Genomic DNA, 17,444 nt, shown 5'->3' on the forward strand with positions numbered 1-17,444 from the left:
ATTTGCAATATATACCTTCAATTTTTCACAGCTATTTGTAGGGCCTCCTCAGACAGCCATTTTGCTTTTTTGCATTTCTTTTTCTTGGGGATGGTCTTGCTTCCTATCTCCTGTACAATGTCACGAACCTCTGTCCATAGTTCATCAGGGACTCTGTCTATCAGATCTAGTCCCTTAAATCTATTTCTCACTTCCACTGTATAGTCATAAGGATTTGATTTAGGTCATACCTGAAAGGTCTAGTGGTTTTCCCTACTTTCTTCAATTTAAGTCTGAATTTGGCAATAAGGAGTTCATGATCTGAGCCACAGTCAGCTCCCGGTCTCGTTTTTGCTGACTGTGTAGAACTTCTCCATCTTTGGCTACCAAGGATATAATCAATCTGATTTCGGTGTTGACCATCTGGTGATGTCCATGTGCAGAGTCTTCTCTTGTGTTTTGGAAGAACGTGTTTGCTATGACTAGTGAGTTCTTTTGGCAGAACTCTATTATCCTTTGCCCTGCTTCATTCTGTACTCCAAGGCCAAATTGGCCTGTTACTCCAGGTGTTTCTTGACTTCCTACTTCTGCATTCCAGTCCCCTATAATGAAAAGGACATCATTTTTGGGTGTTAGTTCTAAAAGGTCTTGTAGGTCTTCATAGAACCGTTCAACTTCAACTTCTTCAGCGTTACTGGTCGGGGTATAGACTTGGATTACCGTGATATTGAATGGTTTGCCTTGGAAACGAACAGAGATCCTTCTGTCGTTTTTGAGATTGCATCCAAGTACTGCATTTTGGACTCTTTTGTTAACTATGATGGCTTCTCCATTTCTTCTAAGGGATTCCTGCCCACAGTAGTAGATATAATGGTCATCTGAGTTAAACTCACCCATTCCAGTCCATCTTAGTTCGCTGATTCCTAGAATGTCGATGTTCAATCTTGCTGTCTCCTGTTTGACCACTTCCAATTTGCCTTGATTCCTGGACCTAACATTCCAGGTTCCTATGCAATATTACTCTTTAGAGCATCGGACCTTGCTTCTATCACCAGTCCCATCCACAGCTGGGTGTTGTTTTTGCATTGGGTCCATCCCTTCATTCTTTCTGGAGTTCTCTCTCCACTGATCCAGTAGCGTATTGGGCACCTACTGACCTGCGGAGTTCTTTCAGTGTCCTGTTTTTGCCTTTTCATACTATTCATGGGGTTCTCGAGGCAAGAATACTGAAGTGGTTTGCCATTCCCTTCTCCAGGGGACCACATTCTGTCAGACCTCTCCACCATGACCCGTCTGTCTTGGGTAGCCCCACATGGCATGCCTTAGTTTCATTGAGTTAGACAAGGCTGTAGTCCATGTGATCAGATTGGCTAGTTGTCTGTGATTGTGGTTTCAGTCCGTCTGCCCTCTGATGCCCTCTCTCAGTGCCTATGGTTTTACTTAGGTGTCTCTTACCTTGGACGTGGGGTATATTTCACCACTGCTCCAGCAAAGTGCAGTCCCTGCTCCTTATCTTGGACTTGGGGTAGCTCCTTTTGGCCGCGCTGGTATGCCGTCACAGCCACAGCGAGGAATCCAACATCTGCTGGATCATGAAAAAAGCAAGAGAGTTCCAAATACATCTATTTCTGCTTTAGTGACTATGCGAAAGCCTTTGACTGTGTGGATCACAATAAACTGTGGAAAATTCTGAAAGAGATGGGAATACCAGACCACCTGACCTGCCTCTTAAGAAACCTGTATGCAGGTCAGAAAGCAACAGTTAGAACTGGACATGGAACAACAGACTAGTTCCAAATAGGAAAAGGAGTACGTCAAGGCTGTATATTGTCACCCTGCTTATTTAACTTCTATGCAGAGTACATCATGAGAAACGCTGGAGTGGAAGAAGCACAAGCTGGAGTCAAGATTGCTGGGAGAAATATCAATAACCTCAGATATGCAGATGACACCACCCTTATGGCAGAAAGTGAAGAGGAACTAACAAGCCTCTTGATGAAAGTGAAAGAGGAGAGTGAAAAAGTTGGCTTAAAGCTCAACATTCAGAAAACTAAGATCATGGCATCTGATCCCATCACTTCATGGGAAATAGATGGGGAAACAGTGGAAACAATGTCAGACTTTATTTTTGGGGGCTCCAAAATCACTGCTCCAAAATCACTGCAGATGGTGATTGCAGCCATGAAATTAAAAGACACTTACTCCTTGGAAGGAAAGTTATGACCAATCTAGACAGCATATTAAAAAGCAGAGACATTACTTTGTCAACAAAGGTCTTAGTCAAGGCTATGATTTTTCCAGCAGTCATGTACAGATGTGAGAGTTGGACTATAAGGAGAACTGAGCACTGAAGAATTGATGCTTCTGAACTGTGGTGTTGGAGAAGACTCTTGAGAGTCCCTTGGACTGTAAGGAAATCCAGCCTGTCCATCCTAAAGGAGATCAGTCCTGGGTATTCATTGGAGGGACTGATGTAGAAGCTGAAACTCCAATATTTTGGCCACCTGATTCGGAGAGCTGACTCATTTGAAAAGACTCTGATGATGGGAAAGATTGAGGGCAGGAGGAAAAGGGGATGTCAGAGGATCAGATGGTTGGATGGCATCACCGACACAATGGACACCGGTTTGAGTGGACTCTGGGAGTTGATGATGGACAGGGAGGCCTGGCATGCTGCAGTCCATGGGGCCACAAAGAGTCGGACATGATTGAACGACTGAACTGAACCTTCAATTTATCAAATCTACAGTCAAATAATACAGTATTTTATGCATAGTGTAAGAAATTTCACATAGTATAACTTCAATTTCTCCCTCCCTTCTTTTGTAACATTCTCATCATTAACTTTTTAATGTCTTTTAACCCCTTCAGTTCCTTGACTGTTCACAAGATGATATTCTTTCATGCAAGCAGCACTGCATCTCTTGTTTCTTTTTTTAAGTTTGGACTTACCTCTAAGAACTCACTTTATTAGGTTAAGCCCACCCAGAACAATCTTCCTTTTGATGAAATCAGCTGGTTTGAGACCTTAATAACATCTGGAAAAAAATTCATGTTTCCATGTAATGGAAACATGTAATAAGCAAGGGTGTGTCATGCTCTCAAATCAACCAGTCTTGCCCACACTTAAGAAGAGATTATATAAGAGCTTGCATCATTAGGGGTCATCTTAGAATTTTGCCTAATGCATCTGTTTGTTGTTGTTGTTGAGTCACTCAGTCATTTCTGACTCTTTGTGACCCCATGCATTGCAGCATACCAGGCTTCCCTGTCCTTAACTATTTCCTGGAGTTTGCTCAAACCAAGTCCATTGAGTCAATGATGCCATGCAACCATCTCAACCTTTGTCGCCCCCTTCTCCTCCAGCTCTCATCTTTCTCAGCATTAGGATCTTTTCCAATTTGCTTAAAGACCCTGTATTATAGTTCCAACTTCTGTGTACAGTTCTGTTTATTAATTTATTTCTTGATTATGGGTTTTTTCCTTCTTTCTCTCTGTGTGTGTTTGTGTGCGCCTTGTAATTTTTTATTTTAAATCAAATACTGAACATTACAGGCTGAAATACTGAACAATAGAAACTGAAGTGAGTAGTATTTACTTGTGTAAAAGGAACTTCTATTTTTTGGTCAGGACTTTATTTTCAGAGTGTTGAGTAAATCTAGTTAAGAGTTGTGCTGCTTTGCTGTTATTAGCAAAACTTCCAGTATACTATAGGTTTCAAAGTCATCTAGAGGTGGGCTGCTGGTGAAGAAAACTGAAAGTGAAAAATGATAGTTGCTCAGTCATGTCCGACTTTTTGCAACCCCATGGACTGTAGCTCACTAGGTTCCTCTGTCCTTAGAATGCTCCAGACAAGATACTGGAGTGAGTAGCCATTTCCTTCTCCAGGGGATCTTTCTGACCTAGGGATCAAACTCAGGTCTCCTGAATTAAAGATAGATTCTTCACTGTCTGAGCCACTAGGGTTCCTGTTACCCTGTGCATGATGTGTAGACTGAGATGCAAGAGGGTTTTTCTCTATGTTCCTGTTCCTCACATAGGCTTTCAGTGATTCCTTCTCATCTTTGCCAAAGTGGAAGTCTCTTTCCACACTCTTTTCCTTCCCCTCAGTAGCAGACAGATGTAGCTCGTTAATCAGTACTAGGCTTGTTGTGGGAGCAAACTGAGAGAGTCAATTCCTAGGCAGGTTGATAAGAAGTCTAGGGGTCCCCATGGAGAGAGGGATCTGGAATTCTCAAGGAGGAAGAAAGGACAAACTTTTTTCCCACTCTACATTCCTTAGGATTATATAACAATAATGTATCCTGCTTGAGGACAGTCTCTAAAAAACCTTCTGGCTAATTCTGTTATCTCAAATTGTAAATTATGGGAGTAGGTCTGGTGAGGTCTTTACAACCTCCAGACATTCTTTTGATTCACTGTAATAACTAATTTGAGAGTATATAGTTCCATGGCTAACACTAGCAAGTGGGTACTCTTTCTACCCACTTCTGATGTTTATGTCAGAAGCTTTCTCTAACTCCTTTATACTTTAATAAAACTTTATTACACAAAAGCTCTGAGTGATCCAGCCTCGTCCAGGCCCTGGATTGAATTCTTCTCCTCCGGAGGCCAAGAACCCCAGCGTCTTTGCGTGATTCAGCAACAACCTTTCAAAACTAGGATATTCTTGTATGCTTGTCTAGCATCAGTCATGGAGAAGGAAATGGCAACCCACTCCAGTACTCTTGCCTGGAAAATCCTACAGACGGAGGAGCCTGGTAGGCTGCATTCCATGGGGTCACACAGAGTTGGACACGACTGAAGCGAATTAGCAGCAGCAGCATCAGTCACAGGATCAGTCGCTCAGTCGTGTCTGACTCTTTGCGATCCCATGAACCTCAGCACTCCAGGCCTCCCTGTCCATCACCAACTCCCGGAGGCCACCCAAACCCATGTCTATTGTGTCAGTGATATCATCCTCTGTTGTCTCATTCTCCTCCTGACCTCAATCTTTCCCAGCATCAGGGTCTTTTCAGATGAGTCAGCTCTTCGCATCAGGTGGCCAAAGTATTGAAGCTTCGGCCTTAGCATCAGTCCTTCCAAAGAACACCCAGGACTGATCTCCTTTAGCATGAACTGGTTGGACCTCCTCGCAATCCAAGGGACTCTCAGGAGTCTTCTGCAACACCACAGTTCAAAAGCATCAATTCTTCTGTGCTCAGCTTTCTTTATAGTCCAACTCTCACATTCATACATGACCATATATGATCAGTCATAGGTAGACAGTTTTTATTTTGGCATTGAAAGTGAGACTTTCTCAGTATTTCTGCCCTTCTATGTCTTAGAAGCAAGACTGCAGCCTATTTTGGGTGAGAAGTTCTTACCTTTTGCCAGTAGAAGTAGATGTCTGCAGAGTGTTGGTATAGAATCTTGGGTCCATGACAGATACCAATACCTCTTGCAGAGGAGCTTCATTATTTCAACTGTTCAGTTAGTTCAATTTTTTCTCTAGGAACCATAATTCTTTGTGTCTTGGAAACAAAAGGATTTGTTGCTCCTCCTCCAGTAGCTTGAGAGTTTTGATTTGTAAAACAAAAGGGTCTGGGAAATCAGGCAGAACATTCTGAGTGTCCCCCAGTAGATGGTATTCACTTCATGCACACCAGCTCCATCAAAGGAGTCTCTCACCCTGCCCGCAATCTTTCTTCTGAATACTTAGTAAAGGGTAAGGAGAAAGAGCTTGCAAGTATGTTTGATCCAGGGTCTTGATCCAGGGTCTTAGCTATTTCAAACTGACTAGTCAACACTTGGCCTTCACGGATTTTTTTGACATTTTAGCTAAATTCTTCTTATCGACTTGTGCTGGCAAGAACAGTATCACCTCCTCTTTACCAAATGTGGAACTTTTTGTATCCCATTTCTCTCTGAAGGGATTTGTCCTCCTTCCAAATTCAGATTACTTGAATGCCATGAGAAGACTTGTGCAAGAAAAGTTATGATTTTTTGAAAATTATTTGGCTTTTTCTTATTATTAAGGTGAAAGTGATATTTTTGCAGCTTTCTATTTCTTAGGCAGAAGCAGAAAGCCAAGGCTATGGAGATGAAATAAATATAGTTATGTTTATCAAGCTCTTGTTACTGGATATGTAATAAGCAATTTGTAAGCATTTATTCTTATTGACTAAAAAAAGCACAATATGAGAGCTGTGAGTTAAGTTTTATTTGGGGAAATATGAGGACTACAGCCCAGGAGATAGGACCTAGGATAGTTCTGAGAAACTGTTCTAAAGAGGCAAGGGAAAAGTCAGTACATATGTGATTTTGGTAAAGGGAGAAATATATGCAATCAAGCACATGTTTTTCCAAAAGATTTCTACTAATCCCATGAAGCTTCTGCTAGGCATGAGAAACAGTTGTCACCATGAAGGATTTTAGTGCTTTTCTAGATATGAGGAGATATAAGAGTTGGGCTTATAAAAATCAGCTCCTGTAAATATCTAGGTATCTGAAGACCTGTACTGCCAGTTATCCCCTGAGCACAGAGCAGCTCATTTCTGCTCTCCACCTTGGACTCCTCCAGGGGGTGTGGAAGGTCAGCAACTGCAGCAGCACATGATCTAACTCTTGTTGAGGTAGGTGGCCAGCACCCATGTGCCAATTTGTAATTGACATTCTCAACTTCACAGCAGCATGTGTTAGGTATTCTTGTTTCCATTTTACATATGAAACAACAGGCTTTTTTCCCCCAGAGGTTAGAGAAGTAAATGCCTAAACAAGGAGGTACACTTAGTTCTGTCTGACTTTAAGGCTGATTTAATACTTGTTGCCTCTGGAACCAAAGAGTGTAGAAAGATAAAGTGAATAAGTTTATAAAAATAACCATGTAACAGTGGCTATTTTATACTTTGGTGACCTGTTGTGAACAGCTGGCTCATTGGAAAAGACCCTGATGCTGGGAAAGACTGAGGGCAGGAGGAAAAGGGGGTGACAGAGGATGAGATGGTTATATATCATTGCCAAGTCAATGGACATGAACTTGGGAAACCTCTGGGAGATGGTGAGGGATAGGGAAGTCTGGCGTACTGCAGTGCATGGAATCGTGAAGAATCGGACACGACTTGGTGACTGAACAACAACAGTGGCATAATTCCTATTATAGAGGTACACATAGGACATAAGTAAATAAAAAAGAGAGGTCTCCAAACTGAGATAATCAGGAATGTATACCCAAAGATGTAATTTCTACAATCCAGCTATCATCCTTGTTGGATGAGTAGGAATTAGACACAAAGGGACAGATGATGTATTCCACACTTTGTGCCCACTCAGTTTCTTTTGAATATCTTCCTACATTTATTTTCCATAATATGTTTCCCTAAAGTGGAAGCCAGTGTTTGGTTTCCCTGTCTCCCTAGGGTGCAAAAGGAAGAAGAGAACCAAGTTGTCACCTAAAACCACCAGTTAGATGTTCACGCCTGAAATTTTAATTGGAAAGAGATCATGCTTGGGGCCTATTTCCTGAGAAAGTAACAATATGCTGGGAGGCACCTCATCTTCAGAGGCAGATGAAACAGAAGTCCTAACAACAGTGTCCCTCGTCCAGTGTCCTTGTTCTGATATATGTGTCCACTGGTGGTTAGGGGCAGATTGGAGATATAATTTATGCATTATCCCTGGCTGCTTTTCCTTCAGGTCTGACTCTCTGTGTTTCCCAGAAGTTCTGTGAATTCTCTAGTATTTGTTAATAAATTCACTTTTTGCTTAACTGGATGAAAGTGGTTCTGTTGGTCATAATTAGGAATCATTTTTGAAACAGACACATTTCAGATAGAAGTAATAGTTGGCAAAACTTAAAAGGGAAAGAACATGAAGTATTCTGAAAACTGGAGCTGTTACAGTAATTTGGTGTTAATGGAATGAAGTGTAGATGAGAGAACATACTGGAGATATTTATAGGCTTCACAGAATGGACACTGAGTTATTTTAATCAGGAAGGTGATAGGATCATACTTATGTTTTGGAAAATTCTCTCTGGCAGCCACATAGAAAATGGACTAAGGAAGATATGTGAGAAAGGAAGCAAGGAAACCTAATAGGACACAACTGTAGTAGTAACAGTGAGAGACTGAGTCTTTGATTAAGTCAGTCATTGTATGGATGAAGAGCATGGGACAGAGTAAGGAGATACTTAGAGTATGCAAGAAAGTTAAGATGTCGATTAATTATATGTGAGAATGATGAAGAAAAGCATTCTGGAATCATTCCCACTTTTTTAATTTGGGAGATGAGATAAATGTTAGTGTCACTCTCTGAGACAGGGAATATAAAAGGAGGTAGGAATGTAGAGTGAAAGTTTGACAAGTTGTAATTAAGTCAAAAAGAGCTAACCACTAGAAAATTGGATATGTGAGGCTGGAATGGAAGATAAGGACTTCTGAGCTAATATATAGATGTTTGTGGATATCTTAATGATGGTGAAATCAGCTGGGTGATTTATGTCCTGAGACGAAAAAGGGGAAGAGGATACAACCCAACCCTGGGTAATATCAACAGGTTTTGATTGGAGGTAATAAGGAACATAAAATAGAATGAGAAGGAATAAACAGGGTATTAAGGGAAAACTATATAGAGAGGTTAAATAAGGCATAAAAGGCCACTCTTTTCCGTGACTAGGGTATGAAAGGAAAGAGAGAATTGAGTCATTATCTGGAGGAAGATGGGAAGGTAAATGATCATAAGGTCTGCTACATGTCTATTGGTATGGGTGACTTAACACAGAGTAAAAGAACTTCAGAGACAAGGCTTCCATACATACCTTGAAGTTGTTCAAGATGATAATAGAACTTGGAAAGGAAGAATAAGCCAAATGCCATAGTCTTTGATGAGGCAATGACAGAGATATCAGCAGACAAAATAGCCAGGTAGGCAGCCCATTGTGACAGCATGTTTACATGATATACAGTTCAAAAAGGAGGGGTTTTTTATGCATGGGAGAAGATGTGTAATTGTAAGGATTGCCATTTCCTTTTCCTTCTAAGTTCCATTGCTCTATGAGACTGATATCATTAGGATATTGGGCAGTGCTCTGGGGAGACACTGTGGCTGTCAGGAGTTTCCTGACTTTCTAATAAGGATGCTAGGAAGAAGGATGGCAAAGTCAGGGAGAGGGAGAAACAGTGAGAAGATGAATGGGGAGAAATATGAGACGCACAGGATAATGTTGGGAGGAGAATGTGTAATGAAAGAGAAAGGGAATATTGGGGTAACTTCAAAGTGTAGCTGTGACCAAGAATGGCATGGATGTAGGCCTAGTGGGTTGAATGTTTCAACTGAAGTTCAAGTCAAAGTATCAGAAGTTCCTGTACATGTCTAAGGCCCAAAGATCTGGACGCTTTGCCTTTCTCTGGTGGTGGTCTTAGAAGATTAATGATGCTGATAGACTTTTATTGTATTTAGAGTTAGAAACAGAATATTGTTGGGAAGGATGACATTGAGAAAGTCTTAGGCAGATAGAATTAATCAACCCCCACATTTTAAAAGTTTGAAACAGCATCAGTTTTCAGTGACTAATGTCAATCTCTAGATGGAGACAAATATGGTCTAAACTATTTCTAATACCTTCTTTGTTAGAAAATGTTGAAAGCATTCACATTTATGCAGAAAAGTACCTAAGGAGCTGGCAGAAGTTTCTGTATAGGCAATGATCATGAATATCTTTAGTTGGTCTTCACTCATTAATTCCTTTATTCATTTAGTCAATCAGCTCAATCAATCATATACTGAAACAGTGATTGCCAGTGACACAGATTTCAGCTACTACTAAATGTTTAGGAACTTTAGAAGTGTTGGTCAAATGTATAAACTCTGAGAGGGAAGTTATAATAATTTATTTAAGTCGATTCTCTTTGTGTTTAGGATTACAGGATCACAAATCTTGTAAATAAATTCTTCACTCAAGCCATGAATTGGACATTATAACTTAACAGATTGTTTACTTAATGATGTTATTATATAAGTAAATAATGATCTATGTTTTATGCTTTATTTTGTTGTTTATGATACTTTTAAGCTAGCACAGGTGGCTAAAAAACAGTTATGTGTTCCGGCCTACCATTTTCTTCAGATTCAGAAAAAAATAAAATGAACCTTCATTTTTTGCCATGTGGAAGGACAAGTCTCAATCTAGGTTTCTGCACTTTTTTTTTTTTTTTTTTTTGTGGGAAAGAGACATATTGTTAGGGTTACTTTTGGCCTAGCATCAAACCAAACACAGGATTTAGAATTTTCTCCTTGACTCCCTCCTTTAATCCAACCACAAATACCGGTCTGGGGCATGTAGGAAATTTTAATCTGCAGGTCTTGGGAAGAAGAAATACATCAAAAATTAAATACCTACCATGGAAAAATCATATGCCAGACATTCCTGTTCCCATAAGTTTTTTTGGCCACCCAGGGGATTCCTATTGGCCTTTTACCTGACTTTCTACTCTTTTAATGTTCCTTTTCCCCTTATCTTTAATTTTTCTTCATTTCTCAGTCCATTTTCTCACCCAAAGGAAATAAAATCAAAGCAAGATAAATAAATAAACAGGTTTATTCTTATTTCATGGAAAGTAATTTAGCTCTTTGTTGTTTTTTGAGATACAATTTCCAAATCTCATCTCTTGCTCTTCATAATTTATCAAAATATTTTCTTAAAGAGCAGTTCTCTTTTGAAAAGATTTCTGGTACTAGCTGTTTAGAAAATATATACACATACCACTGATTACATTTACATTTGGTTTTACAAATGCCAGGTACTCTAGCCTGCTGGACTATCTGAAATTAAAGCCTATTTATGAATGTGCACAAAAAGGCACATTTTTTTCATGCAGCATTACATTCATAAGTATAAGGAAAATGAAACTGCAATTTCAATTTGTCTTTTCAGAAACTCTCCTGGATATAACTTCTCATTTAGCTTTTATTCTTACTGACACTTTATTGGTTTTTCCAAATGGATATTCTATTTTCCAGGAAAACAGACCATTTTTTCACTGACACTGACTATGCTTATGCATTGAGAAATGTACTGGACACCTACTATATGCTATGCCTTTGGGAAATGTAATGAGCTTATAGCCAATGGGTGGATGACCAGGCAGTCGCCTGCGGCAAGCTTGAAGCAAGTGTAAACAGTGTGCCATTTTCAATTAGTAGCTATTGAACTGAGTGTAACAAAGTGGTTCTCCTGAGGACTCTATATCTTTCAAGTGTAGTCATCGTGTACTTGCTGATGTAGTTTCAAAATTGGCTTTTCCTAATATGTTCAGGAAGTTCTGCCCTAGATGGTGATCATGCTTGCTTGGTAATAGAGTTCTTTGCTTTATAGAACTAAGAGTTTCAACTTAAGTGTTTTTAAACAACATTTCCTAGTTTTATAGCACTTCCTCAGATTGGAGTCCAGACAGATATCACTTTTTAATTAAGCCAAATTAAAAATTTTGTTTTTGGCAAAATTATTCTGTAAGAAATACAGAAATTCAACTATATAATAGGGTTATTGATATAGAAATAAAACTGTAAGAAATATATGTTCTTAAATGTACACCACTAATCCACTCAGTGACTTAAATGAAAGTTACTTTTAGAAGTACGGCTAAAACCTTAATTATCTATGACAATTTCTCTAACTAAACAAATTATTCCACAAGTAGATACAATTACATGGAATACCTTCTCATCTGGTCAGAGATTTCATCAGATCATCTCTTTTTGTGTGATAGACAATGAAGTAGACAATGTCATGGAATCAGTCAAACTTCACTCTTCTTTTTAACTCACTGTGTACTTAATACACATTGTTAATGAGAAAAAGACTGTTAATGAGGAAAGATATCTTTTCTGTTTCTATTAAATTAATTTGATTCAATTCAGTTCAGTTCATTCATTCAACAAATATTTATTAAGCACCTACAATATGCCAGGCACTGTGCTGGGTGCTGGGGATACAACTGTGAACAAGATAGACACAGTCCCTGCCCTCAAAGGGCTTACAGTCTAGTAGTTAAACAGACAAGTACACAGGCAATTACAAGGTAATATGGTAAGTGCTGTGATGGGGGGAAAAACATCAAAAGGGCACCTAGCTCTGTCTCATAGGCAGGGGCTGGTAGACAGTCATGGAAATCTTCCCATGACAGGTAAAAGTGTGATATGGGTACTGAAGGACGAGTACTAGTCAGTCAGGGAAAGGGAAGATAGGAAAGTGTTATAGATTGAGGAAATAGTAAATGCAGTGTCCCTGCTTCTGAGGTTTTTCATGGGCAGCAGAGGTTGGGTAGCGGGTGAAAGAGTTCATGGAAGAAATAAGTAAGGGTCAGGTTATAAAGTGACTCATTTGTTTTGCTCAAGAGCTTGCAATTTTTCCTGAGGGAACTCTGTGTGTGTGTATGTGTGTGCACACGCATGCGTGTGCATGCGTTATCAGATTTGCGCTTTTTAGGATTGCTCTTACTGCAGCACAGGAATTGAATGGGGGGTGGGAATCTTGAGAATTGAAGCAAGGTAATCAGTCTTTCACCTTTTCCAATTTTATCTTCCATGATATCACAACCATTTCTCTCCAGCCCTTCCTGTTGCATATACTCTCTAAACAGTCTATTGACAAGCTACGTATTGGGTCATTGCTCACCTGTAAGGCTTTCAACACCTATGAAACTCAACTCATCCTTCAAGGCCAAACTTCCAAAATCATCTTATCTTGTGCTTTCTGCCAAGATCTCTAAGTGTTGCAATGTTTATCCATATTGTACTTATTATTTCAAATGATCTAAGCTTTCTTTTGCACTGAGTTAATTTAATCCCTATATAACTAGGGTGATTTTTGTAAATAATCATGTATAACAAAAATCATGTACAAACAAAGACTAATTCTTCTTATGTTTCTACCACAAACTATGATCAGTGCCTTCAAATGATTTATATGGAATGGGGAGAGAAGCTCAAGAGACACATTATTTTATGCAGCAAAATACAGCCAAGTAAAATTTCAGTACATGATTATGGGGTATGTTGTTATTATGACAATGATTAAATTCCCCAATTCAAACGTTCCATCTTTGACAATTCAACTGCTAATGAGGCAAAGATCTGTGTAAAAAATTAGCTTATTATGCAAAAATAATAAGGGCTAGATACATTTTCCAATATGGCCCACAGTTTACTTTTACTATTCCACCCATAGTCTCATGATTTCTCAAATAACTTTTATAATGATAAGAAAAAACTTTAAGCTCTGTAAATATTGTAAGAATGTAAATATTGTTTATTCTTTTTGGTGGGTACAAAAACCACAATTTTGTACACAGAACAAGATTATAAATAATATTGATAACATAAATGACCCATAGTATCTTCTGATTCTACATTGTAGACTGATGATTTTGCGTTAATGTTGTCTTCATTTTGTTCCTGGTAGTGAGACAAATGCAATCTGTGGACACTGACTCATGTGACAGAGGGAAGGTTATGGCAAACAAAATGACCAACAACTTTTATTTTAAAAAAAGTCTCTAAAGTTTATTACAGTGATGGCATTTATTTCAATTATTGCAATGTATTTTTTCCCTAAGATGGTTAGAAAAAAGAATTGTGTTGTCCTCTACTGAATTTATGTCAGTTAAAAAGCAAGCATGTTTCAGTATTTGTTTTCTCCAAAGTAAGTGTAATTACTTTAAGTTTTTTTTCACAGGATTTACATGTTTGTTTATTATTTCTTGTCAGAGTATAGTGATTTGTTTTCTCAGCTGGATAGTCTTCCATTGAATATATGGGTGTTCTGGAGACACAGGTTAGCGCATTCACTGACTTCTATAACTATTTTATGCCTTGAAGTGAAGACTGAGGCCTTTCTGAGCAAGAACTTCACACTTTAATGTGCTAACTTGCATGTCTGATTAGTTTTTAAGTCCACTCAGGTGAAATTTGTTGCTGTTGATACACCCATCCCAGCTCCCCACCCACCCCCACTACCAGAAAAAAAAAATCTAAATTGTGAGTTTTCCTGATATAAAATCTGAGTTTGGGTTTCCGAGCTGAGCTCATGCACACGTTGCTGATGTTTGGCGCCTTAGGACGAACTTCCCGCTCTCAGCCAAAGGATTGTTTGAGCGAAGACCTGCGCTTAGCCTGTCCCTCAGGGCTGCGTTTCCATCAGTCACAAACACAGTTTAATTAAGGCACTCAATTATTTTTTTGGTTTTTATGGAAGGTCCGATGCAATGACAGCCAATCCTGAACTTTGTCTAATTGTAGTTCCAGTGTGTACAGCCTTTGGGCAGTCGGGTGTCAAGACGCGACCGTTTTCACCCACACTCCCAGTGATGGATAATCTGGCTTTGTTTCTTATGGCTTCAGAAAAGGTCAGCTGGGTTGCATGGAAAGGAAACAGAAAGAATGCGGAGTGTTACAATATTTCTGTCTTTTCAGCAAAATATGACACAACAAACACCAAAATATCAATAATTAGACATCTGCATTTTTTCCCCATACTCTTTTGGTCATATTAAAACTACTTTTCACAGGAAAAAGAAGCTCAAAGACCTGGAAGAATAAATCACTCAGAGTTACTGGTCCTGTTTAAGAACTAATTTTCTAAAATCCTGCAAGATTTTGTTTGGCAAACCTGGGCAGGACACATCTTTTAACTTGCTGCACTCTACACCCTAGTATTTCCAGTTGAACTTAGAAGGTTCCTTAGGTTTGACAACAATCTTTCTTTGTATCTTTTCTTTTTTTCTGTTAGAAAATATCTTAACAGTTAAATGATTGTACTCTTAAAATCATGATGAATTGTCCAAGGGAACTTTATGTAGACTATAACAGATCTTGTTTTTAGAACACAGATCTATCCACAGATGCTTTCACTCACTCACTAAAGCTGCTATAGAAAGGCAAATCAGTCACATAAAGTTCATTCTATGCCTATAATGGAAGTTAAGTCTCATATTTTAAGAAGCTTTAAGTTCCTAAAGGGTAGTGCACTGAAAGGGGGCATGTTTCAATGCTTCATTGAATGGTCATTACTGGGAAACTTCCCAGATTGATGTTATGGGGTCAGGTCTTTGAAAGTCTCATTATACTCTTGCTCTGTCATATTAGGTAGCAGGTAATAATACTACACTGAGGAGAAACAGGCAGCATTATTATTGAAATCTACTGACTGTTCATTCATGCCTTTAAATTCTTTCTGGTTGCTGAATTTTAATGTTAACTCAAGGAAAATAAGGTAAAGGAGATATTCCCGAAGTCTGTTGTAGTTTAGATCATAATTTTCTCATAATTCATATTATATCTTAATTCCTTGCTGTGAATTTAAGTTTACCCAGTTCTTTTGGAAGTTTCATCCTTGTATTTATTCTGCCTTGTACCTTAAATATTAGAATAATGATATATTAAATATGAAATAAAAATTGGATTAAAAAATGTTATAATGAAAATGTTTAATGGTCATTTACCCTGATAATTTCAGAAACTTGAAGTCAAAATGCTACTGACATATCTATGATAAACACCAAGGTTATTATTATAGTTTGCCTTTAGTGAACAGTCTCAAAAATTAAAATCTATTTATCTTTATAATCAGGAGTCAGGAGACAATCTCTCTAGAAACTACTCATCACTAAATTAAAACAAACCAAGCAAGATGATAGTCTGAATTTGTTTCTTCAGATTCCTTTTCAACATTTAATATTAAGTAAAACAGTTATGTAAAAAATCTATTAGTTTTGATTTTTTGAAGAGGGAATTTAGTGTTTATTAATACTAATTAATACGTAATAAAAGCATTGTGACTTTTCAGGAAGATTTGTCATAAAATCTGTTTCTTCCTTTTATTTTCTTGATTGCCTTTATAAGGAAATGAAAATATAAAAAAAGGGAAGGATTCCATATACTCTCAAGTAATCTCTCCTTCTCTATAGATTAATGCAATTGAGTGCTGATAATTCTGCCAACTGCTTATTCTCTCTTTAAATCTTCATGTTCTTAGTTCTCAGCATTCTTATATTCTACACTTAAATCTCCTGCTTCTTATGTAAAATGTCATTTCTGTTCATCTTTATGTGACCTTGTTGAGACTACTCAAACTAGAAAAGTTTCTTATAAATTTACCATATAGTGAGTCTGGCTGGATCATTGTGGCAACAGCTGTAACTTTATTTATGTGTTCCCTTGAGAGATGATTACTTTTAGAGTAGACATTCAGATTTGTTTTTGAAATTCTGACACTAAATATTATCTAAATTATCAGTCATTTTCATAATTATGCTCAGTAGAATTTTTGAAAGGAAAAAGCCATGTAATATGGGAGTACAATTAAAAATGCTTACTCTCAAATCCCTACAAGCGCATATCATTTAATTTGCTCTGAATGCCATTAAGTCTTTCCTATAAAAATGCACATCTCTTTCTAGAAATTCCCCAGGACTTTGTATTGAACTGTTATATGTGAGCATATCTAGAATTTTTCTAGAATGCATTTGCTATGCTAAAGGAAACTTTAAAAATATATCTTATGAAATTCATCGCAGAATGAAGTCCAAATAATTGTCTCTAAACTTGTCACATATTATTTTTCTGTTTGGAAAAATCTCTTCTCAGTTCTGTAAATATTAAGATGAAAGCATTACTATAATGACTAAGAAACCTTGACCTTATCAGTTTGCTTTTCTGCTATTAGAAAAGACATGCTCTAAACATTCTGATCTGAGTGAATTGACAATTTCATGATTGATTCTTTCCACAAAATTTTGAAAGAAAAACTTTGGGCTTGTCTATGTGCAATTGTACTCAGTCACTCTTCTATTTCTAGATTATGGATAAAAGCAATTAGATCTTGATTTAAAGGCATAGCTTTTGTTCTTTGCTTTGAGATACTAACAAATATTTCAGTAGTTTTTTTTTGGGCTGTGCCACCTGACCTGAAGGATCTCAATACACCTACCAGGGACTGAACCTGGCTGGGCCACCACTGTGACAGCCTGGAATCCTAATTACTAGGCACTAGGCTACCAGGGAACTCTCTCAATAGCATTTTTAAATATATAAATATAAAAATTGAGCACATTTATCTGGCATAACTTCAGGTGTACATCTTATTAGAAAAATTCTTGGGTTTGACTCTAGGATTACCTCAGGCACTAAATGTCTCTGCGGGTTCAAATTTTCATATATCATTGTAATAGAATGGCTCTTATATACAATATCAGAAAATGGGTTTTAGAGGCCTGATTTTAAGAAAAGCAACAACAAATGCTTCTAGATCTTATTTTAAATTCATTTTCTATCATCAAAAGGAAAAAGCACTGGACATTTAGAGTCTTAAAAAATGAACTTCATCCTGTGTTTCACTGAATGCTTATAATTTTTTTATTGTCACATGGTGAGAAGATCTGGCTCACTCAAAAGCAGTTGAAATGAAAACAAAAGTCAATAAAAACTCA

The 17,444-nt window shown here is 37.9% G+C and overlaps 1 protein-coding gene across 5 annotated transcripts in view; it reads right to left on the reverse strand.

Moving 5' to 3' along the window:
* Nucleotides 1-11,882: 11,882 nt before the first annotated feature.
* Nucleotides 11,883-17,444, reverse strand: part of GRIA4 (glutamate ionotropic receptor AMPA type subunit 4) — a 602,437-nt gene continuing 596,875 nt past the window's right edge. For 3 of the 5 annotated variants that reach the window (XM_043891698.1, XM_043891517.1, XM_043891498.1), the window contains one exon: nucleotides 11,883-14,368. In XM_043891698.1, coding sequence (XP_043747633.1) covers nucleotides 14,204-14,368 — 165 coding nt within the window. In that variant the 3' untranslated portion in view covers nucleotides 11,883-14,203. The remainder of the gene's footprint in view (nucleotides 14,369-17,444) is intronic. The other 2 variants (XM_043891559.1, XM_043891632.1) reach the window with 1 other exon arrangement.

This window comes from Cervus elaphus, chromosome 1 (genome assembly GCF_910594005.1).
Source record: "Cervus elaphus chromosome 1, mCerEla1.1, whole genome shotgun sequence".
NCBI classification, from domain to species: domain Eukaryota; kingdom Metazoa; phylum Chordata; class Mammalia; order Artiodactyla; family Cervidae; genus Cervus; species Cervus elaphus.